General features: G+C 46.1%; 2 protein-coding genes across 2 annotated transcripts in view; both read right to left on the bottom strand.

Annotated features, from left to right (window-relative positions):
* Window positions 1–325: 325 nt before the first annotated feature.
* KIF3A (kinesin family member 3A) lies at window positions 326–18,972 on the bottom strand. The gene is made up of 17 exons (XM_080353133.1): window positions 18,931–18,972; window positions 17,279–17,561; window positions 15,846–15,990; window positions 15,517–15,601; window positions 15,094–15,199; window positions 14,207–14,346; window positions 13,093–13,290; window positions 12,565–12,739; window positions 11,267–11,368; window positions 6,049–6,205; window positions 5,028–5,208; window positions 4,618–4,728; window positions 3,731–3,856; window positions 2,765–2,818; window positions 2,552–2,620; window positions 2,230–2,354; window positions 326–1,766 (listed from the first exon to the last, which is right to left on the bottom strand). The coding sequence occupies exons 1-17, from the start codon at window positions 18,934–18,936 to the stop codon at window positions 1,718–1,720; spliced, it is 2,112 nt and encodes a 703-aa protein (XP_080209259.1). The 5' UTR covers window positions 18,937–18,972; the 3' UTR covers window positions 326–1,717.
* A 4,557-nt stretch (window positions 18,973–23,529) lies between these two features.
* The window catches only part of SEPTIN8 (septin 8), a gene marked incomplete at both ends in the record, with an annotated part of 37,506 nt that continues 35,412 nt past the window's right edge, over window positions 23,530–25,623 (bottom strand). The window contains one exon of the mRNA XM_080353107.1: window positions 23,530–23,695. Within this exon, the coding sequence (XP_080209233.1) occupies window positions 23,530–23,695 (166 nt within the window). The remainder of the gene's footprint in view (window positions 23,696–25,623) is intronic.

Genomic DNA, 25,623 nt, shown 5'->3' with positions numbered 1-25,623 from the left:
TCTCGTGTGGCCTCCCTGCCCACCCTAACAGAGGGCAGTATGTTCTTCTAGGTCATGATCCTGAAACACACATTTAAAAACACAGGGAAAAGCTTACGGCTTCTTTCAAATAGCACAGAATATATCTCCAGAGAAAATGTGGCCTTACAAGACCAGTTTTAACTGTTACAGATCCTGTCAGAGCCACAAGGTACATCCAGTTCAGCATCACAACAGTAAGACAGGGATATCAACTTGTAACTACTCTAAGTGCTTCACAAGAACACTGTGGTAATTGCAGACGTGGCTGCCAGCGAGAACCGAGGGCACTGAAGGGGCTGTCTGTCCTGTCAGGCTTACGGACTCAGTTTCTCCCATTAGTAACTGTAAACCTGTAGTTAATGTGAAGATGACGCAGAAGTTACAGCCGATTACCAACACCCTGGCACGGGAGCTGTTCAGGTGCCTGCAGCTGATGAGTTATAAAGCACACACAATCCAAAGGAGACATTTTCTGTGACACAAAAGCAACATATTAAAGTGATATGTGTCTATTAGCAGCATAAATATCAAAGCAAACAAGCAGCCACCACAAATAAATGGTTATTATGAGAGACCAGAATTTTTTGCTCTCTGAGCATAAGCCAGAGACCCAAGATACAGAGTCTGCACAGCAACACCAACAGCACCGACTGTTTCAGGGGAAACCATTGTTTCTGTTCTGGGAAAACTGGGTAGTTCACACCTGTTTCAATACAATGTCCAGTTCATCCTCAGCTTGGAGCACTGGTCCAGTGCGCTGGTAGGCAGGGATGAGAAAACAGAGCCACAACGCTCACAGTGACACCAAGTCATTACAGCATCGCCCTTAAATAATCTCTGCTGTTCAGATTACAAAACAACTCATACATTTAAAAAAATTCCAGCTCAGAAGCATAAGAAGCAGCCAAAGCAATGCTGCAACACAGATGTAAAAGGAGTTTAAAAAAAAAGCAGCTTTATTTCGCCTTTGCAAAGGCCTCACTGTGCACAGTGCCAACAGATCACACGCAACAGACGAAAGCGCTCCCTGGACACACTTGTTCTCTGTTGCACTTAAGCAGAGCACGGTCCCTCCCACCCGACTCAGGCGCTTGCAGTTCACGTTTCCCCAAGCCAAGTACTTCCCTGGTACAGCTGGACAGCAAGGGAAGGGAAAAGGACTGTGGATCCAACACACAAACCCATCAGGTTTGCAGCCACAGGGAGGAATATTGAAATAAAAGAGTTGGATGCTCTTAATTCAAAGGTTTGCAGTGACCACATTCAAGCATGGATCAGTGCAACGGAGGACAACAGTGAAAGCTGCTGGTGATGTGCAAAGCAGGGCACACATCAGATTCACCAGCCTTAAATTCTAGGGTTTCATCAACCGTTTTGAGCTAACATGCCTAGCGCTTAAACACATCTAGAACCCTTATTTGCTATACATTTCAACAAGGATTGCCAACAATAGCTTCCCTGCACAACACATTTAACACATGGAATTTCACAACCATCTATATACCAGTTTAATATTATGTTAATATAACATACAATATACGGGCAACTAAGGAAAAATACATTTTTTTTTTAATGAAGATCCATCCCAGCAAGGCATGGATTTTATAGCCATTTTATGTGCCATCTCCCGAATCCCACATTCTGGCCAAATCTTACACACTCACTGATTTTTACGGCAATTCTGAACAGGTCACACCTACTGCAGCAGAGAGTCAATGACAGCTCCTGGCTTTGCCGAGCGTTTTCTGTTTGGAGAGCAGAAAGGAAAGGGGAAAATAACACCACACACATCATTATGCTGTCTAGGAAAGACAGGGACCAGCCACATTTCAAGTCAAAACTACACAATGTTGCTCTCCAAAAGCAACCAAGCAAAGCCCCGCAGCAGCCTTCCCCAGCAGCACACGCAGTGTATGCGCTGTCAGCGTGTCAGATGTTAAACCGAACCACAGACACAGCAAAATAAAGCAAGAAGCTGCAAGGGGGGGAATGCAGCAAAAGGGCAGCAGAAAAATCCCCACACAAGCCTTTCTGGACAAGATTTTACCGTAGCAAAGAGATTTCACTTGGCACTAGTAAACGTTTTACCATGTAAAATTTCAGTGTTTTCTCATTAAGCAAGAGACTTAGGGTAAGTTTGCATGCACAAACTTAAGGCTTCCCCTGAATAAAGCCCCCGTTACATACAGATACTCCAAAGTTCTTCACCTTCTACCCGTCTTGGGCCTGGACCTTCCTTTCGAAGTCCTCGGCCTCTCCAGCTTCATCAGAGACTGCCTCAAGCTTTCCTCAGTGTAAGCCAAGTAAACGTGGGAAAGGTCCACTTCGAAGGGCTAAAAAACCCAGGAAAAAACCACAAAATATCAGAATCATTTTATACACTGATCAGCAGTGCTTTTGTAACACTAGAGAGACTCATCTCTTCAAGAGAAAACTGAAACAGAACAGTTTCCCTATAAACAAGCAGCGGTAGGAACATGCAGAACTCAGACCCGTGCAGCTCAATACACGTTTGCAAAGAGTCACTCACATCTTTTTCTTTTTTATCCAGGACAGGCGTCTGCTTCCTCATATTGTTTCCTGTATAGGCCACACATTTCTTAAAGAAAGAAAAGGTCGTCAGTAAAATCTACTGCGCACAGTAAAACTGACCACAGCTTTATCAACTCACTTCTGAGGTCAATTAAGCTCCTCAGAAGTGGGTGCTAACAGTAACGTACACAAGCCAGTCAGCTCCACTTACCAGCTGCCATTCACCAATGTCTTCGTTCCAGTGAACATAGTTTTCAATCATTTCCTAGAAACAAATCAGAACAGTAATTGTTATAGACTTGTACAATCTATGCTCCAGACGCAGTTTCCAGAACCTACATCCCTAAAGGCTTAAAAAAATAAAGAAAGATTAAGGGAAATAGCTTTTATGTTTTCTATTTAATAGCTTGGGTCATATTTAAGCTCATAATGATTTTTCTGAACATTGGGGGTCACAAAGAAAACAAGTGAAGAGTTCCAAGTTCAGCCTTACTACTTTGTATTAATATTCTATCAGACACTAGCAACTACAACTACATAGTGGAAAAAAGAGGTTTAGAACAGACCCAGAGCACAGGCACACAGTGAACATACCAATTAAATACATGGTGAACATGATTTTTTAAAAAATCATTAGGAAAATATGCTGCAAGAGAACTGAGGTTAGTTCATACCTCTGCTTATAAGCCCTGACACATGATGAACCACTTCCCTAAACCAGATTCCATTACCATGGAATTGTAGCCAGGGTCATCAGAACCCTGTAGAAACATAACCAAGCCATTCTGCATTCGTTATTCACATCACTGTGCTGGTTCTGGAGCCGCACGCACCCGCTAACTCTGAACTTCTTCCAACTGAACTCCAGCACAAGCCTGTCAAGTTACAACAATTCACCTGACAAAAACAACTTTTCCTACTTTAGCATCACCTGGTTCTAACAATCCAGACAACGGCACAAACACATGAATGCAAACGAACTGCAGCTGCTCGCTGAGCAACAGCAACACACATTGACCCATCTGGGCTCCAGCTTGGCAGACAAGTGTCCATCAGCTCAATGCCAACACCCCACAAACAGAAGCCAACTCATTCCGCTTGTTGGACAGAGCGCCAGCGGAAAGCTCAGTGTACACAGCGCAGCCCTGAGCCGCAGGCGTCACGTCTGTGTCCGTACCTGGTAGTCCTGAGGAATGAAGTTGTCTATGATCAGCATCTGGAGGCGAAGTTCCCTGCTCAGCTGCCGAATATTCTCCAGTAGTCCCTCAATCTCCCTCTGATGCTCTTGTTGCAGATCTGCCATCTGAAGACAAAGCAGGCATCTGAGAGGCAGAGCTTACGACACAGGAACAGACTGAGAGTCTTCTGCCTATACAAAGTTTTTGGGAAACAAAACTAAACTCTGGTTATAAGTACTAGAATATTTATCTCTGAAGTATAAACCCTTTGAAACATTCCAGCTCAGAGATGGCTGACAATAGCATTAAGTTCTCAGTTTCATAAAAATGAAACTGGCCCTCTGCCAGTCCAAGCTCTGTACCAGCTAAGAGCAGAGGAAGAGGTGCAGACAAATTACATCCCTGGCAGACTTCAAGGAAAATCTCTGATCTCAAAGACAAAGATGCAATTTTTGTGAAACAGGAACTCTAAATATCGTCCAAGAGATGCACTGATCCAATGTGACTGAGGAAGAAACAACGAGGGCAAGAAGCAGAAAGGACAGACAGCAAAGAGCAGAGGAGCGTTTGGGCTGCAGCAAAGCAGGAGACTGGGCTGCCAGCAAGCAACTTGTATTCTGTTTCAGAAATCACCAATGTTTTTTCTTGAAGTTCTGAACATCCCAGAGTCTCGCACAGAGCCCCTCAGCCAGGCTTAGAGAACAGCGCTACAACACACCTCTGTGAAGCTCCGACACCAGACTTAATTAGATCTTTTTGAATAATGTGAGCTAAACAGCACAGAAAGACATTCCTGGCACTTTTCCCAGTGTTACAGAGCCAACTGCTTACCCTTTGCAGGTACAGCCACTCACGGCACCACAAGCTGACAACTTCAGACACTAACCTCTGATTTTGCAGCCATAAGCATGGTCCAAACTTTCTTCAGCTTCTTGGTTTTCCCCTGTGCTTCTTCCTGGAGGCTGGTGTACTTCTCCTCAATGTCCAAGCGTTCTTGCTGTGTGCAGCATTCAGCACAAACATCCACACGTTAATATAATATAAAAAAAACCAATCTGAAACTACCTGGAGGAGAAACTACCTGGACAAAACAAAGCATTTGCCAAGGGCACGAAGACCTGGCTTCGCCAGGCTGGCTCAGACCCACAGCAGCCACAGTGCCAACATGTGGCTCCAAAGCCATGAGCTGCTGCTGCACCCTCAGAGTGGAGCCACATCCCACCCGTGCACAGTGCCAAGGCACACACGGGTGTCCTGCCATCACTGCTTTCAGGCAGCTACTGCACACAACCCCACCTCCTTCTCCTCGAGCTCCTTGCGAAGCTGTTCTGCTCTCTTCCTTCTTTCTTCCAGTTCCATATTTGATTCTTCAAGAAGCTTCTCTTGCTCCTCTGCTTTTGCCAGCAAGTCCACTCCTCCAACAATCACTTTCTTCTCCAGTGCAGACAGTTTCTCCAACAGGGACTGGTGCTCTTGTCTAGAGAGACAGGTAAGTGTAAACTTCCAGTCCTACAGTGCTCGCAAGGCAGCAGGTCCAGCTCAGTTTTACAGCCCAGACAGCATTCACAGGGCTGGAAAAACTTGTCTTGCTGACACAGGTTTAAGAAGGGGTGAGGCAGTGCAAGTGTCTGCAGGGAGTTCCCTGAGCTCCAGCTCTCATCACTTCCCCCGCTGACCTGGTTTTGTTTGTGACAAGTGTCTCTGCTGCACATCCCCTCTGCCAGGGCTGAGGACACCAGCGGTGTCACAGCTGCCCAGGGCCTGGGTGCACAGCGCTGCCCAGAGGCAGCCACAGAAGCGGGAGGGAAGCGAGCAAGCAGAGATCAAGGCGGCTGTGATGCAAAGCAGGGATGCCGGCTGCTGCTGGAGCCGTCTCACAGCAGAACTGGCCTGTCTGCAGCGGCCAGTGCAACCTCGGCAGCTTTTGAGCTCCAGAGTGGAGAAGCCCTACACCCAAAGTGACATGCTGTGACAGTGGGCTGCGGGAATCCTGGCTTGCTGCACTGCTACTGCCCATTGAGCAGGCAGTACTGCTGCTCTTCACGGGTCCCCATGGTTTGGATCATTCCTTTATGTTTCTAGGCTATAGAAGAAACAAGTGGCAAAAGGATCAAGTTTGTCTTTTGCGTGTCCTCTAAACTCTGAAAGCAGAGTAAGCTCCTCTTTTGCTTTGATAATAGCAAGAGCTGATGTTCAGTTTATAGTTTGACACACACCTCACCATGCTTCTCCAGATATCAATATCCATACCCGAGTTATAAATTAAGGAAGGAAAAACCCACGCGACCACACAAACTGCTCAGAGCAGGGCACTCACTGGGCTTTAAGCAAGTCTTTTTCTCTCTTCTCCAGTTCAGCTCTGGCTTTATTTCTTTCTTCTTCTTCCATATCAAGCTTCGTTTCAAGAGCTTTTCTCTCCTCTTCAATCTTTGCTTGCATCTCTACCATCTTGTCAGGGGAAACTTTCTTTTTGCCTTTTGAAGAGAGAGTGAAAACAAATTAATTCAGAGAACAATAAGACATCCTGTGTATCACAGCATTTTTTCCAAGTTCAGATTCAATACTTGCATTTAACAAAAATTAATGTAATTAGATGTCAGCTCCAAGCTAGGCACAACTCAGGTCCTTCCAATCCCATTGGAAGGAACGCTCTACAACAACACTGCACCACAATGCCCCCAAAACAGAGCACACATACAGAGCACTTGGAGAGGAGCACTGCCTAAAGAGAGGTCTGAGCTGTAAACTCAGACGTTCTAACTTGGTAGATCAGGCCAAATGAAGGCAAACAAAACTGCCTTGACCTACAGCTACAAGAGCTAAACTACCGAGAGTTATCCATCCAAATCTCAGATCACCCTCCCCACCACAGCCCTCATTCACTGCCCTTTTTATGGGCTTACCCATCACAAAGTCAGCACACGGGTATTTTAAGAATGCACTGCTATAAAAATACAGGGAGTAGGGAAATTCAGAACAGGCCTATGGAAAAAAAAACACAAAACAGGCAGCCAAGGAAACTTTTCTATGGTATTCAACCTACGTAGCAGTGACTACCCACAGATGTGAAAGTACTGATGTTTGCTGTGACTTATCCATTGTGCCTTCGCAGTGTAAATACTACAGCAAAGCAGGTACTTTCATAGAGGGTTACAAAGGAAGTGGCCAGAGCAACCAATCGGTCTGAAGGGTTAGTCCCAAATGCCTGTGATTTTGAAACAAAAAGTAAGGCTGCTGTTCTTAGAAGTCAGTCTGCAAGTCTTGAGTCAACTTTCGTTATAACTCCAAGAATGCCTGAGGCGGATGAGCAGAGACATCCCACGAGTCCTGATTCTCCCTTTATTCACTGCAAGTAAATCCTTCAGCTTCTTGATTTGCCCTTCTCCAGACATTAAAAAAAATAGAATCCAGATGCCTAGAAACTACCAGAAGCCATTGACTGTCAAGGGACTGTCTTCATGACACAGTACACATGATCAGAATGTGCTCAAGAACTTGTTCAATAAAGGGCTTCCCTCCAATCTTCATGGCATTCAGATATATATATGACCTCTAGCAGACAAAGTGCAGTGTATTTGTAAGCATGCATGCACACATGCCTGTATCTGTATGCACGGTCACAAACACAAGAGAATTAGTTTTGTGCAAGGTAAGCACTACAGCAAACAATGTCTTAGTTTCCATTTGGTAAACTTTGGCATCAGATAATAAGCACTTATTTCTGGATCTGCGGTAAAAAAAATCTCTTTAGGCTTTGAGTAAGCAGCTTTCTGAAAGTGCTACACAGAGATCATCATAGAAGAAGAGATAAGCCAGATAAAGGCTTCCTACTCTTAGTACACAGCCTTACATATACTCAGTTTAGAGAAAAAGGTGAACTAAACCAAGCTGTAAGACCCTTTCACAAGCTCTGCAATTGTATTACAAGGAGGTAGAAATCAATCACCAACCTGCTTGATCTTGCATTAAGAGGAAGTAGAAAGTAAATCGCGGAGAGGCAGCATATGCATAAAAAGAGGAGGAAAGAAAATATATTATTGCTTTGCTCATTTTGGGCAAAGATCATCAGCATCAGAACAAGCATTAATTTTATGCATGTTGCTAGAGTAGAAAGCACAGGATAATCATCACTAAAACCCACTCCATTGGAGCAAACATTAATGCATCATGACTTTATGCTAAAGCAGATAAAGTTTCTGGACTTCAGTGCTTGGCACATCCATGATAATTTTCAGCTCACTCTTACTTTCTCCTGCCCACTCAACGCAATGTAGAATCTAAATGTGACATTATGAGCCTGCCGCAAAGATCATGCCCTAAGAAACAATTAAAGACAGTAGATTTCTTATTCAAGAAGAGACTTAATGCTTTCCCCAACCCCAAGGTAGCCAATTCTGTTACGTTACCTGTAAAATGTTGGCATACAGAAGGCTTGTTCTAAATTTTAACCAGTTTTCCAAGCCAATTCTTTGCAAGATACCTGACAGTTGCACACAGGGAGTCTCAGCAAAAGATTTCTCCATTTGTTATAACTACACAGGGTATTAGTAAGTTAATTTGCAGTAACTGATGCTTCCATAGAGGTATATCGCCAGTTTTGGTTATTCAAGCAAGTGCAGCAAAAAAGGCAGGACAGGAAAGGGACAATGAGACACCACATGCAAAAGGGCCACAGTGGAGGACAGTTAATAGCCCAGGTCACCCAGCCACACTCCTCATCAGCACCAAGAGCCCAGGGCAGCTTCCACGGCAGAGCTGTCTCCAAACCGCAGCAGACAGGCCGATCCAGCTGCTGCCACGCCAGCACTCTGCTATTAACTGTCCTCATCCAAATCAAAAGTTCAGGTTTCAAGCAAGCTTTGAAAGAGCAAGTTTAAAGCAAGCAGATTCCAAGCCTACCACTGCATGACCCACCAAAGGTCTCCCTTAGGTTGTCACCCTTCTTAACCTGCCTCCACACATTCTCTGAGCTGGTGCTTTCCGCTAACGTAACTAGCACAAATGTGATTAAAGTTTAACTGCGTAGCAATACTCTCCAGCCTCCCTCCATGCGGGAAGGAGCAGACTGCATCTATACAGGATAACCACAACAGTGGGTGAAGTCCCTACAAGCAACCTCCTGAGATGTGATTTGTTTCTTCAATCTTCACTAACTGACTGGAGGGTTTTTGAAGGCTCAGAGCCCTCTCTCTGACCCAGAGCAGAGCAGGCTGCCTGCACTGCTAGAGCCAAACCTACATCCCCTGTTCCTCTCAACTAAGTCCCACACTGACCGAGAACTCTGTGTCGTGGGCAGTTAAACCTCGACCAACACCAAGGATATTTTTTTTAATTATCTGAAAAAATAAAGCAAATCAACCAAGTGGGATTTTTGCAGGTATAAACCTCGTGCTGCTTGATCATTGAACGCTTCATTCATTTTCTACAAAACTATTTTTGAGAGGGTAGAGTCCAATATACCATAGCACAATCCATTTCACCTGTCTAGCTGTCCCTGTTATAAACTCGTACTGTAGCAACTCCCAGTGAAAAGTTAGCTTGGACTTCTCCCTGATATTTTAGAGGGAGAGTTTAACACAAGTTGCAAACTTTTTTTTAACCTATTATTTCTCAATTGTCTTTCAATCTTGTTCAAGCAGCACAACGAATTGCTTCTTACTCTCACGTATCTGGCTAACCATGTGCACACTGAACAACTGTTTCAAGCATGAAAGCAGCAAAGGAAAGGCATGCTGTAGCAGAGTTTAAAGTTCAGGTTTATTTTTTCAACAGACACAGCAGGGAAGAGTGCGGCATTGCAAAATGGAGTGTGCAATTATGGAAAGGCCAAAGCTTAAAGGACTTAAGAGCTCCCACTCACTAGTGAAGGACTTATCCAGAGGTTTCTCTATGACAGAGCATGTGGAGTCTGAACTACTGCTGCTGCTACTGCCTGGAAAACAGAAATGCGTCCCACAGAAAAACCCAGAGACGGAGAAACATGCAGATGGGAAGTTAGTTCTAAAGGAAAGAAACCCAAAAGGCTCAGCAACCTAGTTGAAAAAGGCCCAGGTTCCCATCAAGAAGCATTTGCCAGGATCCCTCCCAGACTCAGCTTGCAAAGCCACCGTTTCCCAGCACAAAATAGCATGCTCAGAAAGACACTTCAGTTAAAACCCATCTTAACCAGCCTACAGCTTAAAACACATGCCAAGGCAGCTTCTGTTTCAAGCGACAACAGCACAGAGAACCAGATCGTAGTGGAGAAGGCTGTGGATATCTGCAGTAGCAGAGGATTCAGTGACCAGGAGTCCTTTCCAGTCTTATGTACACAGCAATGTGCACTTTTCCCTCTAGAAGGCGGAATCAGCTTACGCAGGGACAGTTGCTGTGTGTTCTGCTGAGCTGCACCCTTACTTTGGAAAGTTTAAACTAGAGTAGCTTGTTTGGAAACTGAGTAAGTCAGTTATTCACCCTCTGCTCCTTTCAAGCAGCATTTTGAAGGTGGTCTCCCCTTGGGAGGAGACGTGGGTAGGACTTAGTTCTTGATGGAGACAGCAGTCAACCTTTTCGCTTCTAGAAATTACCAAAAGGTAAGAAATTAAGTAAAAGTTGTTAAAACTATCACCAAAGGCACAATAAAAGGTCACTTATGACTCTACTTGGACAGATAACAAAGAGTGCATCTAAAGCAAGAATGCTTTAACAGGAATTTTTAGACAGATGTGGGTGCTTCAGGACAGGAAGGCAGTTTGAATGTCACAGTTAGTTTACTAGAGAAGCTGGAAGTTGAAGTGTAGCACTGGGCTTGACTTCTCTGCTCCCCATGAAGAAATCTCAGAGGTTCCAGGGGCATAACAAGCTCCCTGGAAACCACAGCATCCCATGGGCCACAGTTACCTGCAGTTCAGCAACATTCCTTGGGGCTTAGAGGTTACACAGTAGCTTAACACTGGTGTAGGACAAGGCAAACTTCACCATGGGATTTCCAGAGTGCTCCCAAACAAGGGATGTGCAGCTCCCATTCAGCTTTTCAGCTAGCACAAACACACCTAAAGGTCAAGTTTTTCCTTTATCAACATAAAATAGGACACCAGAAGACTCAGTTACTGAGCATCCATAAGACAGATGAATCCTTTGCCTAAACCACAGCCAAAATTCCCCTCCAACCATTCCCATGGTTATAAAAACCACATCTGCCTACCACTGATCTTTGGTGCCTTCTTCCTCCCACCTCTGCGAGCAGGGGAAGTTCCACACCACCTGTCACAAGCCACACGCAGCCACCCTGCGGCACCCGGGGAGCCACCGCAAAAGAGGATGTCACCACAAGCACAGCTACCCGAGTGGAAGCAGATACTACACGGGTTCAGAGCCGTCCATCTACAGAGACGGCACCAAGTAGCTTCGTTTCTAGGAGAGGCATGATAATTGCAGCGGCAGTAGGGCAGCTCTACACCTCCACTGTTCCCCACCCAGCTCTGGCTATGGTTTCTGACACCAGCTGCTGGATAAGAGGAGATTGGTGGCACTGACAGGGATCTCTACTGCCTTACCCCGCCGTCTTTTCCGCTTCTCTCCATCCTCTCCAATCTCCCCATCATCGTCTTCATCCTCCTCTTCAGAATCGCTGGTCTCAGAACCAGATATCTCTTCCCCTAGGAAGAGAAGAGAGTGCTTTTTGATGCACTTTCCTTCACCTCATATCAGTTTTTAACTGTGAGAGCAGCATTTGTCCAAACCCAGCAGAGTCCGAGACCAGCTTAAGAGCACCTGCATAAATCATTAATGGCTGGGCAGACACAGCCTGCCATGGCTCAGGAAACTTAAGGAAAATCAAGATAAGCAATTTAATGCTGTGAAGCAAGTGTGTGTATACATTAAAGTTCAAGTGGGTGTTTTTTGTGGGAAATAAAGCATCAAGCTACAAAATTTTCCTAATGGGATCTCCCCATACCTTGAAAATGGTCAGATGAACAGAGTTCAGGCAGACTTGCTACTTAATCAGACCCCTGTATACATGAAGCTAGATGGCTGCTAGCTGAGAAACATGCCCAGTTTCACAAATGTTTATCGCTGCTGTCATTGCAGACACAATGCTCAGAAGTTTCAGGCTGAGTTTGGAAACCAACTGAATAGAATCCAACATTTAACATCCAGCCCTCCCAGCGATGTTAGCAAACATAAGGCTGTTCTGTAGCTTAGAGTCTAAAATTTAAGGAGCCGCTCTCAGCCCAGCAGGGGTGAAACAGTTACACCCAACTCCTACCCCTTGAAGAAAGGGTTACTCATCATTTCTGGTTTCTCCTGAACAGGACAGACTTCCACCAGCAAACCATGATGGAGTTACTACTACAGCTGTTCTGTGTCAGGACCGTCTCCCTGGAGAGGCACGTTGTGCCAACGTCGCTCTTCAGCAAGTGTTCCTCTGGCAGGGTCCTTCCATGTTGATGGACTAATAGCATCACAAGGCCCTGAAGTTACACAGCTTAAAGAAGTTTCTTGTTTTCCTACACATAGTTTAGAATCAGCCCCAGTTCTAGCTCCCAAATTTGGTTCATTTTTCTCCTACCCCCCAAAAAAAAAAAGTAACCCTCCTCTTTCAACAGTTAAAACATTTGACCTTTCATCACTGTGCATTTTAATTCCCACTCTCCTCAGCCCTGCCCAGAGCCCTCCTGCTCTCCAGCCTGGCTCAGGCAAACCCAGCTCAGCCCAGAGCCCAGCACTCCCCCTGGTGCCAAGTGTCACCTCGCAGGGGACACCTCCTGGAACGCAGCAGCGCAAACCAAACATCTTCAAACAGAAGCAGCGTTGGCATAGAGAAAAACACTCTGAGGAAGGGGAATCTCACCTTCTTCCAGTTTTTTCTTAAGCTCTTCAATCTCTTTTTGAAACTGGCGGAGCAGAGCATCCTTGGGATCTTCATTAATCCTGGCCTTGTTCTTTATGTTCTTGGCTCGGTTTGCGTACCTGAGGGTGCTGATAGTCTCATCGTAGTTGTAGTCTGCTGGTCCAATGTTTGCACACTGCGACACACAGAAGACGGAGTCACTGGAGGACAGTGTCAGTAGTTTCAGGGACCCATCCCCAGCTCTCCCAACCTCGCACTGCTCCTCTTTCCCAAGCTTTCTTGCTGCTTCTACACCAAAGCTGCTTTTGGCTACCCAAGCACAGCTTCTATTTGGTCTTATGCACATCTGCAGCGTTTTGAACCTCATTTGCACAGAGGCAAAGGGAAAATATAGAAAAAAAACCACACCTAAAAAGTTCTCTAAGCTGCAAACAGTCCTGAAATAAAGAGGTAAATGCCAGGGTGTTCTCCTGGCAAAATCACTGTGGTAGCCCTGCAAAAACGCAGCTTGAGCATCTCTCAGCTTACCATCATGGTTTTGGAATTGCCCCCCAAAGAATCCTGCAGGAGCCGTGTCAGTTTGGAGTTACGGTAGGGCACATGGGTGCTCTTGCCATCCACCAGCGCAGAGATAACGTTCCCCAGCGTGGAAAGAGAGAGGTTGATCTTGGTGGCTTCCTTTAGTCGCTGCCCCGTGGCTCCAGTTTTCGCTTGTCTTTCAGAACCCTGGAAAGGGAGCAGGAAGCAGAAGCAGGAGTTACAACAGATCCTCTAATACATCTCCTTCCTCCAAACAGGATCAACTACACCCAAAGTCTTGCTAGCAACCACATCACTAACCTCCTCAGCCATTGTTAGAGAACCTGGTCAAGTACCTCATTGTGAGAAACAAGTCAAACAAGCCTTAACTGAAGCTTTCAACTCTGGAGCGCTCAAAGTAATGCAGATGGGAAAATGGAGCTTTTGTCCCCATGAACAAAAATTTCACGAGAAGCCAGTCAGCAGGTACGAGGCACCTCAGCTAGAGCTGCTGAGCAGCATCTCCAGCCTCTCCTATCAGCAGGTGAAAGGAAAAAAGCAACACCACAACTAGAGTTTCATAAAGCAAACTGAACATACATCATGTAAATAAAGTTTACATACAGACATTGAATGCCTTCTGTCTTCCTTTTCCTTCATCTTCTTCAGGGAAAGATACTCCAGTGTAAAACTGGGGCTAAAGACATGTTTTAGCAGCACAATTTTATCAGTTCAAAGTGAGTGACAGAGAGAGGGAACCTGCAAGTCATGAACCACCTGGTCACAACCATCTTAAAAAAAATCCAAAAACCACAAACCTCTTGCAAAGACCCAGTTCTGCTGTCCAGAAGGCTCTTTCCAATGCACTTTATGCATTTAATGATTAATTAATAGAAGCAAGAGAGCCCTTTTACTGGGACAGGCTCTAGCGACACTAAAGGCTCTTTCTGGTACAACTGTGCTTTAAAGCCCCAGGGTAATACTTCACAGAAATCAAATGTCCAACAGAAGCCTGGGCTCTAGCTGTGAATCAGGGGATACTCCCTCACTGTACCTTCACCCGGGCACACATGAGCAGCGACACCCACGACATGCTACGGCAGACCCGCCTGGTCCTACTTACAGCAAGATCCACAAGGTGCAGCTTGCCCATGCGCACGTGCATGTTTCCATCCACCCCCTTCTCGCTGCACTCAATGGTGATAGTGAAGATGGCGTGCGAACGAGAGCTGTGCTCGTTCATGTTTGTGGCACCAACAGAACCTTTTAGTAGAGAGAAAAAGCAATGTTGTCTTCAGAAGGAATTGCATGCTCTTGTAACACCCTTCCTGCTCCCAAAGGAGACTTATTCCCAGCTCTTTACCCAACCCTGTTTTTCGGAAGATGGAAGGAGGATGTTCAGACTCAGCAGCAAGTTGTATTCTTGGACAGTGAGATTGCAGCACATCTCCAATCCAGACTAGACAGGTTACAGCCTGTTGTAGCTCTAAGCCAACCACAGACTCCCATCCCACAAACAGCAGTTCTTACCTGTTTCTTTAGGGCTACAAAGATCAGTAGCCTCATTCACAGCTGACCCTTGAAAGCAGCTGCGTTTTGAGAAATAAGAACACAGCAACCCATGCCAAGACCAACCATAGTCCAAACTTCAGGTCATAAAAGGATTTGATCTTAACTAAGAAGTCTTCCAGAAAACACTCACCATCTCACAAGGCTAATTGCTGTGGTCAGAACTGAAGAAGGAAGAAGACCACGACACACACTAGTAGTTCTGACAATGCTGGCTGCCTTCTTCGCATCTTCCCCTTCACTGTTTCCCCTACTGGCCCATGTGGGAGGCATGGACTCCTCTACCTGCCCCAGCAAACGGGCTTTGGGAGGAGTTATGCTTTTTGTTCTGCTCAGCTGAACAACCTTCCCAGCAGCAGGACTAGGATCTCTTACTGTGGCCTCACAACCAGACCTTTGCTCTGTCTGAGCTATAAACCTGCCCACAGCAAGGCTACGTACGGTTCTTGTGGCCCAGAGTCATGATTCTGTCCATATCGTCTGCATTGTTCACAACATAAGCTGAAAGGTCTTTGATATAAACTCCCACGTCAGGTCTCTCTTTAACCTAAGAGAGAAACAGTTCAGACTGAGCATCCTTAGGAGAGCCCGATAGCAAATTTCAGCAGTACTCTAGTAGTACAGTGATTTACTCCTCCAAGGTTTTGGGCTGCATGTAAAACACTCCAATACTCAGAATCGGAACAGCTAAGGAATAAATACCCATGTAGGGCAATATTCCACTGCTTTCCCTGGCGGCAAACAGTGACTGCAAAGCTCAGTCTACAATTCCTAGGAAAGCTGCTGAGGGCCTTCAGGGTAGAACGGCATACAATACTGCTCACCAATTCCAAGCAAACATCCCACTCAGAACAGCAGGCTCACCTCTAATCGCTGTGTCTGGTCTTTTCCTAGCAGGTCCCGCACTTCTTCATTGTAAATTTCCAGGTAAGACACACGAACTAAAAACCTGAAGACAAAGAGTTGAGGAGCTTTCTTAGCAAGATGTTTGTTGAAGTCCATCAAACACAATCACAGAGTGCAAAGAAAAAGCAGTGATAGACCAACACGATCCTGTTACGCCATCAAGAACTGCCTAAGCAGGAGCCTTTGAGCTGGGGCCAGAGGTACCATTTCAGTTGCCATGGTCAAGGTCAGGCTCCCAATACAGACAGACACACAAAGGACAGAAGCAGTGAAGAGAAGCTGTTTACCTTGTATCCCCCTCTGCTTTGGCAATGTGACCAAATATATGGGCAAAGGAATTGGGAATGATGCCTCTAAGCTCAGGAACTGCTCGGACCCCTTCCATAGTGAACGTTTTGCCTGTTCCAGTCTGCCCATATGCAAAAATAGTACCTAAAGGATAAGAAGATATATGAGCCAGCTCTCAGAAGTTGCTAACTGCAGTTTTACTTCATCTGTTCTTAGCCTGATAGCAATAAACACCTCTATTTGTCATGGGGCTTAATTTTTCCATCCATTCCAGGCTGGGAGCAACAGAAATGCTGGACAACCACAGTAAACAGGGCTGAGCTACTGTTCCACCAAGCCTGCATGATATCCAAGAAAAAGCTTGTTTATACTGTGCAGAGTGATTAAAGTATGGAATGCTAGTATTCCGAGGTCTCACACAAATAATTAAGGCAAGCCCAATTAATAACACAGTCAATTAGAGGAAGATCATTATATACCAACTGCAAAACCAACTATTGCCACAGCAGAAACAGTGTGAGGCTTCTACAACCCAGGCCACAGCACAAGCCCAGTTCTGAACCTGCAGAGGCAGCTACAATTTGGACTAGAAAATCAGTCTGCACAGGAAGAGATCCAGAAACTTCACTGAGATCCCAGACACTGTTACTCCAGAAGTGTATTAGTTCTGAAGTTTAGCCTAGCACTGCTGAAAACCCAAGATCTGGTTGTCAAGCCACTGACATTACAGTTTAGAAAAAGCTGAATTATAATCAGCTGAAACCTGGGTGTGTTAGCACAAGAGCTTAATGAGGCATTTTACAAACCTTTAAAAACTTTCTAATCTGTTGTTTACAGCATACTGTTATGGAAAGCAGTAATTTGTTCCCTTAATAGCATCTGCTTGCCTTTACATAATAAATTTACATGCATAACAGACACACGCACAAATCACAGTAACATTCTTCCCAGCTGTAGGAAGCAGCAGATTATCTGTGGGGTAGGGCAGATGTGTTTAACTAGTCATCTTAGTTTAAAACAGCAAAGTTTAGAGGAGAAAATGCAGCAGTTATATGCACAAGTCTGGTATGCGTACCTAGTTACTGTAGGACCGCGGCAGCTGCCTGGTTACTGCAATTGTATAGTGAAGAGACGCTGAGAATTCTGATAATGAGATAAAGTGTGTGTCTTTTGCAAACAGAATAAAACCATACAACCAACTGACCTTGGCTGGGTCACCAATCCCCCACTGTTAGTGATTGTGGTAGGTACAACTACCTAGCACTCCCAACAGCAAGTTCCTTCAGGCTACTTTAAGCTAGAGGCCACAAGAGGAACAACACAGGACTATAGCCCCCAGAAGGTGAAACTCCCTTCAATATGATCAGCAGGAACTCTGACAATGCAAAGAATAGGAGAGGTGATCCTTGAATTAAAATAACAAGGGACTTACCATTGTATCCTTCCAGGACAGAATCAATAATAGGTCTTGCAGTTAAATTATAGACATCCAGCTGTTTACTCTCTGGTCCAAACACTGTGTCAAATGTAAACGTCTTGGGGGGCTCATTGGATGAGTCTGTTTTATGAACAGTTATAGTTCCTCTCATTTCATCTACATTGACTGCCATTTTGTAGCCCGTAGCTTTCTCTCGTTCATTAAGAGGCCGGCATCGAACAACAACCTTGACATTGTCACAGCTCTCCGGCTTGTCCGGCTTCTCAGCCTTGTTGATCTATAATTATTTAAAAAGCAAAAAAAAACCCACCACAAGTTGTAAGACTGCTGTTAACATTCCCGTGTGTTTATACACAAATGCTGTTGAATCAATTAAAATAGATGCATACATCTCCACAGGATCACGAACTTGTGGACTTTAAGCCAGAACTGGTTTATAATAAAAAGCTGAGAAAATAGCATACGCTTCTGCAATCAATGCAATCTTCTGTTTGCTAACACGGAAACTGAGTAAAACTTCTTGAGAAGTTCATATTCAATATCATCTATTAATGTCCTCAAGAAACAATTTCCTGTAGTTTGCTGGAGGAAGGTGCATTTGTGCCGTTCCTTTCCATTGACACTGACCACGCTCTCCCACCGGTGCACACAAGTCTCAGACCTTACAGATGACGCCAGCAGATGCCAGTGAGCTGACGGGAATTCATTTAAGTTACTATACTGGCTAAGTTTTAAGTTTAATAATTTAGAGAATTCAAATGCCATATCATAAAACCTCCCGAACCTTTTATTCAACAAAGTAGTTAAATATAAATTTGGAAGCACCACTGATTGATGTTGCATGCTTCTCCTGACTAAATAAATCTAAACCATGCTTATCTAGTGAAGTTTAAGGCACAACCCTTGGTGGGAAGGGCTGTGGCCGAGCATTTGTCTGCTCCTAAAGCAGCTTTCTGGGATGTCAGCGAGAAACAAACCCGGGTTCCAAGAGCCTCTCCCACTCGCTGCCCTCTGCCCAGATTCCATCAGGCCTTGGCGGATGCTCTGGAGAAAGTACAGAGCCCATGAGCCTCATCTTGTTGGAGGACGGATCCTACAGGCCAGCTCTACCACCGCAGGTACGGGAGAGTTCCCGAAATCAGCTACAGAACCAGTGAGTCACCAGGAGCCACATGCCGGTGACACCCGCGGCCTCGCAGGGAACGCACCGGCCGAACCACTGCCCGGGCCAGACCTCGGCCCTGAGCCCCCAGCTCCCGGCCAGGGCCCTGTGCCGGCGGACCAGCCCGAGGCGGCCCGTGAGCAGCGGGGACCCCCCGGGAGGCCGGGCCAACCTCCGCCCTGCCCCACCCGCAGCTCCGCTCAGCCTGACAGCACGGCACACGCCACCCGCCGTTCCCCATCCCCCGGCGTAGGCGGCTCTCACGTCGAGACAAGAACGGGAACAGAGGCCGCGGGGCCTCCAAGCTGGCGAACCCCCCCACGCCGGGCGCCGCGGCTCCTGTCAGCGACGGGCCAAAGAACGCAGGGGCCGGGCGGCATCAGGGCCGGGCCGCCGCCTCCTCGGCCGCTCATACCGCGCTCCCCGAGCCCGGTGGCAGCCGCCACTCCCGCGGCGGACGCGGACCCGGCGCGGCGGAGCTCACCGGCATGGCGGCGGCGCGGGCGAGAGCGACACCGAGCGCAAGGCACCCGCCGGGCGGCACAACGGCACAATAACAGCACCGCGCCTGCGCCCGCCCCGAGCCGCCCCGGCCCGCAGCCAATCGCCGCGCTCTGCGGAGGCCGAGGACCCAATGGCTGACGGCGAAGGGAGGAGCCCGGTCTGCCCCTCGCAGCCATAGGTGCCAGGCCCCAGCCAATGACAGGGGCGGACGGCGGGGATGGGCGGGGCGTTGCCATGGGAACGGCGGGCGGTGCAGCGGCGCCCGTCCGGTGTCACTGCGGCTCGATGGCGCCGCCCGGGGGCTCCGGGGCTCCCCGACTGCGCTCCGGAGTGGGTTGACGGGACTCCGGGAGGGCTCCGGTTCTAGCCCTGACGAGGCTCCGTGGGGCTGACAGGGAGCTCTGGGGGTTCTGACAGGGCCCAGTGGGGCTGACAGGGCTCAGTAGGTCTGACAGCGCTCCAGCCCCAGCCTGTTCTCCACACAGGCAGGAAATCCATTTAATCTTTTTGCCGTCCCTGCTCTGTCTTCCGCTCCCTTCCCAGGTATTTCTGCGCACCCAGGTCCTTCAGCGGCAGGTCACGGGGCGTTGTTCCAGTTCTGCTCCTCCCCACGCTGGCTTTGCCTTGGCCCTGAGGCCTGGGATGCCAGAGCAAGGTCAGGAATAACCAGCAGGGAACATCAATTACAGGAACACGCTGAGGGCTGCAGCAGGCAGTCACTCTGTATTTCTGCTAGAAGGTTGTAAGCTGGAGCAGGAATGTGGACAGGGTTGACCTGGGGTTTCCAAAAGCATTTCTGATCTCACCCACCAGTGTATCTCAGGGCTGGGAACACACCAGTAATGACAGGACAGGGCTGTTCCCTCAGCCCCAGCTGGGTGTCACCAGGTGAGTCAGGCAGCTCGAGTTCAAGGTGTTCAGTCAACACAGTCACTTTGCACCGGAGGCCTCAGTCTTCTCAGGAGGGGAAATCATGAGCGTCCTCAGCACCTCGTTTGTAAGAGCTGGGTTCTGTGCTTCATACACACTGTGCAGATGGATGCTACTCCAGTCAAAGCTCCAGTAAATTCCAGTACCAGGCCCTTGTAAGCACAGCTAGAGCCTGACAGGGTGGGCAACACAGACAAGTACTTTAAACTGCTCCACAATTTGCCCTGGCTCTGTAGTCACAGCCAACAACTTTCTTCATTTCAAGCCTCCAGACATCTGCAATGTTAATTAGAGCACTTTTAGAATGATCTGCGTCTTCCTTTGGAGATATGTTAACAAAATCATCAAAGCACTAACTGGATTTTCCTTCTAACTTTTTCTTCCCCTCAGGGCACAGACATCTCTCTGTCGTGTTAGAAGAAAGTTGTTCTCTGGATTGCAGAAATAAGCTCGCAGTTCCAGTTTTACCCTGAAACATTTGCCTTGGCTGCCAGCATCTTGAACCGCTTATTGGCATCAGTAAAGGTACCGAATCTCCGCCAGCTTTTTCCCAGCTAGATTACTGATTGGGGATGTAAGGAGGATGTAATCAGTTTATAGACAAAGCAGGTACTATGTTTGGCAGCAGATTTACAGAGCAGTCAGTTGCTGGGGAAGGCTTTTAAGCGTATATATATACACATCCATATACATATACATATATATATATATATATATATGAACTCAAGTGTTTGATGAGATTCCACTGATTGACAGTCTTCAGTAGAAGTATTTGTGTGAATTGTTGTCCAAATGCTGTGAGAAATACAAAAAAAACTCATCGTCGTCTGGTTGTCTCTGCTAAACAGAAAACATTTGCATTACCACTTCCAATATTTTAGTTTTGAAACCATTATTTTTAACCAAACCCTGGGGCCAACTCTTTTGCCATTGAAAAAACACCAAAGTTAAGACTCGAACTGAGCATTGCAGTTCTCAGTTCTATTTAGATTGATACCAGCATTTGGAAAAAGCATATTAATTAGTATCTCTGCTGAGAAGAGAATAATGTTGCATTGGAAATACTGTGGCATTGCATAGTAACTGAAAGTTGTGGGGTACATGAATAAAAATTGCGCCAAGAGGAGGAATTATTTTGTTTCACTTTGGATTTCCTTGCTCTGTTAACAGCTTCAAATGACTTTTTCTACAGCTAAACTAATTCAGAAGCAACTGTAACTTCAATTGAAGTTTGAAACTTGTGCATCTGTCATAGAATGACAATTATTTCCCCAAGACTGTTATCTTCTTTACTCAATGTTTTCTTCTTCTCCCTTCAGGCCCAATTCAAATATCCTTAGTGCATTGCAATTTCCTGCCTTGTCCTTGCAGCAAAAACCAATGAAGAAGATGAGGTCTGTATGTTTAATTTTAAACACCCTAAACTCATCTCTTGTGTTCAAGCTGTTTGTGTTGAGGTCGTTCAATCACTTGGGCACAATGAGGAAGTGTTAACTTGTTCACCCTAAGTGGTCCTTAAGGGGTGCCAGTAACACTTTCAGTCCTGTTTCATCATTGTTTGGAAGAATTGTGACCTTTATGGATGAAGGACTTGTATTTGCTTATGGAATGGATGTGTTTCCCTCCTCCTGCTCTTAAACCTCTCTCCTTTCTTCAGAACCCACAGCTCACAGTAAAGCTTAGTCTGGAGGGGATACTTAAGATGCACACACATGGTTTTGTGTGCACAAGAGTGCTGCTGTTCCATTGTTACAGGTCCTGGGAGGATGAGGTAGGTGAGACAGAGCAGAGGCTCTTCAGAGGAAGCCTAAGACAGATGAGTTTGCTTGGAGTCAAAACTGTTTTCTGAACCTGGTGAGGAAATGACTCAGGTCTGCACATCAAGGTGAATGTGTAGAACCAGCAAGTGCCTGTGTCGGTGTGAGATTGCACAGGATCATCTCTTGTGGCAGAACGCACTGATGGACTCTCTGGACATTTACAGATAAGAGCCAAAAGGGTTTCAGATTGCATTGATCCTCTTCCTTCCATTTTTGAAAAAGAAGAGGAAACCTAGGAGCTGGAATCGTGCACATCTCTTCAAATGCCTTCTGCTGCAGCGAGATGCTCTCAGCCTTTCGTAGGATGTGTCACGCTGAGGTTATTCTTCTTTTCCCCTCATCTAAGGAGGAGAAGCTGAGTCAATGGCCACAGGAAATGAGAGAACTGTGGCAGGCCCTGTAAAACAGGCCCAGGGGCGGCAGAACTAATGAGAGAGGGAACATGCGTGAGCGATGCAGCGTCCAGGAGGCTCCCTGGGCTGGCTCCAGTCGCCATTTGGATGGGAGCTCCTAGGAACGTGCTCTTCTGCAGGAGGGTTCTGCTTCACCCTCTGGGATCCTATCAGCTCATCAGATCCCTTCACAACACAGAGAAACACAAACAGCACTGAGTAGGATGTTTGGCTTCTTTATTAATGGTTTTTTTTACAGGTAATACCATCGGTGAGGATGCGGAGTGGCTGTAAATGCTCCCCGGCTGAGATCTTGAGAACGGAAAGAATTCTACTAGATAAGCTTCATTGAGATCTTTACACAGCAACACCAATGGATTTCTTACACATCGTTTTGCAAACTCTTTTTTCTTTAAAGAAACAGCTCCTTATCAAATAAGACTAGAAAACACAGATGCGCACACATACACACACCCAAACATCCTTCCCAAGATGCTTTGAAAACTACCTGTTCTTAACTAGTTCCAGATCTTTTGAAGAATGTTACAGTGATTTTTTAAAATTTATTTCTAAAATTTTCTATTATTTAAAACTTTCATTTTGCTCAAAAAATTACTCTCATCTTCAAAGGACAACTAAAATGGACATTAAAAAGATTCTCATAATGCACAACTATATGCCATTTTAATTTTTTTTAAATACACACTGCAAAAATATTTCTAACTATTTCCATTCTATTAATACTGTACATAGAAAGCTGTCAGAGTTTTGCTACATTTCACACACAGGTTTTTTTTAAACCATTTTCCTTTTCACTCCACTAATTATTCACCCTTGTTTTAGGCAATGAGACTACCCCAATCTGGCACTTAGTTCACATTGCAGTTACTAAACATTTGATAGAAACAATTAAACTTTGTCTTCTGGAAATGATCATGTGCTAATAAGGCAAAAATCATGTGATACAAACACATCCTGGATCCCTTCGTTAAGGTTATGTGCAAATATTAAGCCATCTTAGGCTGCTGATTGTGAAAACTGCCTTTCTTAGGTGCTTGTTTCCTCAGTACAGTCAGGGTGCAGTCACAATTATTGATTTTACTCTATTTATATCTGCCGGCCTGAATTGAATCTTCTGGATAGCATCTGGATAACGTAGAAACTTCAGAAATTGTTCGGAAACACAGACCTTGTACATTCATTATAAGCTCAAAAAGCCAGTTCCATGGTTGGCAAGTACAAACACAAAACAAAAAGGAAGGGGGGGAACCCTTTAGGTTTCCTGATATGAGATGAAATTAGTCTGTACTTCTGGTTGATAGCACAGGAAAACATACGAAGTTCACTGACCTCTGCTTTTTTCTTTTTTTTTAATATATATATATATATTCTGTTCTCTGCAGTTCCACGCAGGGCGATGGAATCTCAGATGAATTCTCAGAGGAATCCTTCCCGCCACGTGGCGCTCTTGACCAGGCAGCTGCAGCACTGGATGGCGTCCCACCAGCTCGTGCAGTTCAAGGGCTCCACGCTGGCCTTGGTGATCATCACCTTGGAGCTGGACACGCTGACTCCTGCCTGGTTTCCTGTTATTACTGATCTGCTAAAAAAAGAACAGGTAGGAATCAAAATGGCCTTTGGGCGCAAATCTTGAAGCCAGGACACCGAGAAATTAATAAAGCACACGCATATTTATGACTAACACTGCACCTTAGCAGCCTGCTGAGACGCCTGTGTCCATGTTCTGCCTTTGCTGCAGGCCCTGCTAGTGCTATAATAACAAAAAAGGGGAGTAAAACGGCAGTGAAGGGGTGGGTCTGGGGAAAGAGCCTTCCCTTTGGCTGGAAGGGAGGTTTCCAGGTTGCTTGGCCACAGATATCCCCCTGCCCCCTGAGCAAGGAGAGATTCTCCCACAACGGGAGCGTCCGAGAGCACCTCCAAACCTGCCCACTGTGTTCCCAGCTCCCTCTGAACACTGCAAAACCTCCCAAGTACAGTTCCATGGCTTTTAAACCAAAATCAGTTTGGCTTCTAATGATGCACCAAGCTTTTTATTTTTTCCCCTAAAATCTTTTCTCCGGTTTGCTAGAACACATGTCTTTTAAGAGAGAATACCCAGAAGGATAAACAGCCATGCTGTCAGCTTACCATTGACCCGTTCTGTGGTCTTGAATTTGTCTGAAATAACCCAGCCTCCTCCTGTCCCTCCTGACTGTTGTCACCTCCTAAAAAGAAGGAGCACTTGCCCCCTTTTGTGCAGCAGTTCAGGAGCTCCCGGTTAAGAGTTTCGCATCAGGGCCAACATCCATATTGCTGATATGCATCGACTGAGTACAGCCTGTCCCTGCCCTCCCCCAATTGCAGAGTTACAGGAGCAGTAATTTATCATGAATTTACAAAAACACAATCTGCTCTTTTCCTTACCTATTAACAGCACTGAATTCATCCACTGCAAAATGCTTGTGGATCAAGAGCTAATGCGCTTGCAGCCATCCAACACTGTTCATATTTCTGTCCTGCTAGTCAAGCCCTCCAGGGCCACCCCAAGGCAAGGTCACCCCAGCACCACCCTACTGGGCTGAAGAATGCCCTTCAAATGAGGTCGAGCGTCCAGCCAGTTTTAGCACCTTTCACACCTACTATAGCCCAAATTGCTCAAGACATCGTGGAGAGGGATGGGTACTACAATGGATTCAGACACCTGTACAGTGAGGAGGGTGGGAGGGGAACGCGGGGCCTCGGAGGAGGCAGCTCCCTGTGTCCCCCCTTGCAACACTGGAAAGGGACTAGAGGAGAATTTCTGCTTTGGAAGCAGCAACTGCAGAACTAGTATCAGCGAACTTCTGTCTTCTCCAACTGGACAATACAAATTGCCACAATCTCCATAGCAAAGAATTTTTACAAACTACAGAGGTCAGTTTAAACCTCTGTTGCACTTTTTAAGACCAGCCTTACACATCCTTTTAAAATAAGAGTTTTCTTTGGGTTTTCTATTTGTTTGTGTTCTCATTTTAAACAACAGGCCTAGCATTTTCATGTGATTTATATACCCATGTGGACATGTAATCCAGGCAGTACTGGATTGATAACACTACCACACCTACAAATCCTGTCACAGACCAGGAAAGGGTCCCACGCAATGATACAGGATCAATAAATAAGGGATGAAACAGGAGCAAGTAGACCCTCATGCTGTGTAAGAGCTGCACGCATCAGTGTAGGGAGGTTTCTGTCCTTCCTTCCCTTGCTTGTCACCTTACCTTGTAGGAGAGGAGTTCCCAATGCCGAGCGGTGCAGGACTGGTGTCCCGAGCAGCTCTGTTAACAGATAACGCTTTCTAAAACATTACATTTGCCAGAACGGGCAATGAGAACAGAGCGAGCTTTGTGTGCGGGGGGAAAGCCACGCTTTTCTCTCCAAACCACAATGAAAGCAGTGCCCACGTGTTCCAGAGAGAAACATTCGGTGTCAGAGATGTGGTGCAGATGATGTGTGAGCAGACGGGACGTGAAGCAGCGGTGAAAGCGCAGC

Source organism: Nesoenas mayeri (genome assembly GCF_963082525.1).
Source record: "Nesoenas mayeri genome assembly, chromosome: 14".
In the NCBI taxonomy this organism is placed as follows: domain Eukaryota; kingdom Metazoa; phylum Chordata; class Aves; order Columbiformes; family Columbidae; genus Nesoenas; species Nesoenas mayeri.
Note: the sequence above shows the minus strand (reverse complement) of the source record. Positions and strands in the feature narration are given on the sequence as shown.

Excerpts from the sequence above, each read along its gene's own strand:
- KIF3A (XM_080353133.1), bottom strand. Across the intron at positions 15,991-17,278 it reads TGTCCTGGAAGGATACAATG|GTACTATTTTTGCATATGGG; the intron begins GTAAGTCCCTTG and ends CTTATCCTTTAG. Across the intron at positions 1,767-2,229 it reads AGGCCCAAGACGGGTAGAAG|AAAACGCTCGGCAAAGCCAG; the intron begins GTGAAGAACTTT and ends CTCTCCAAACAG.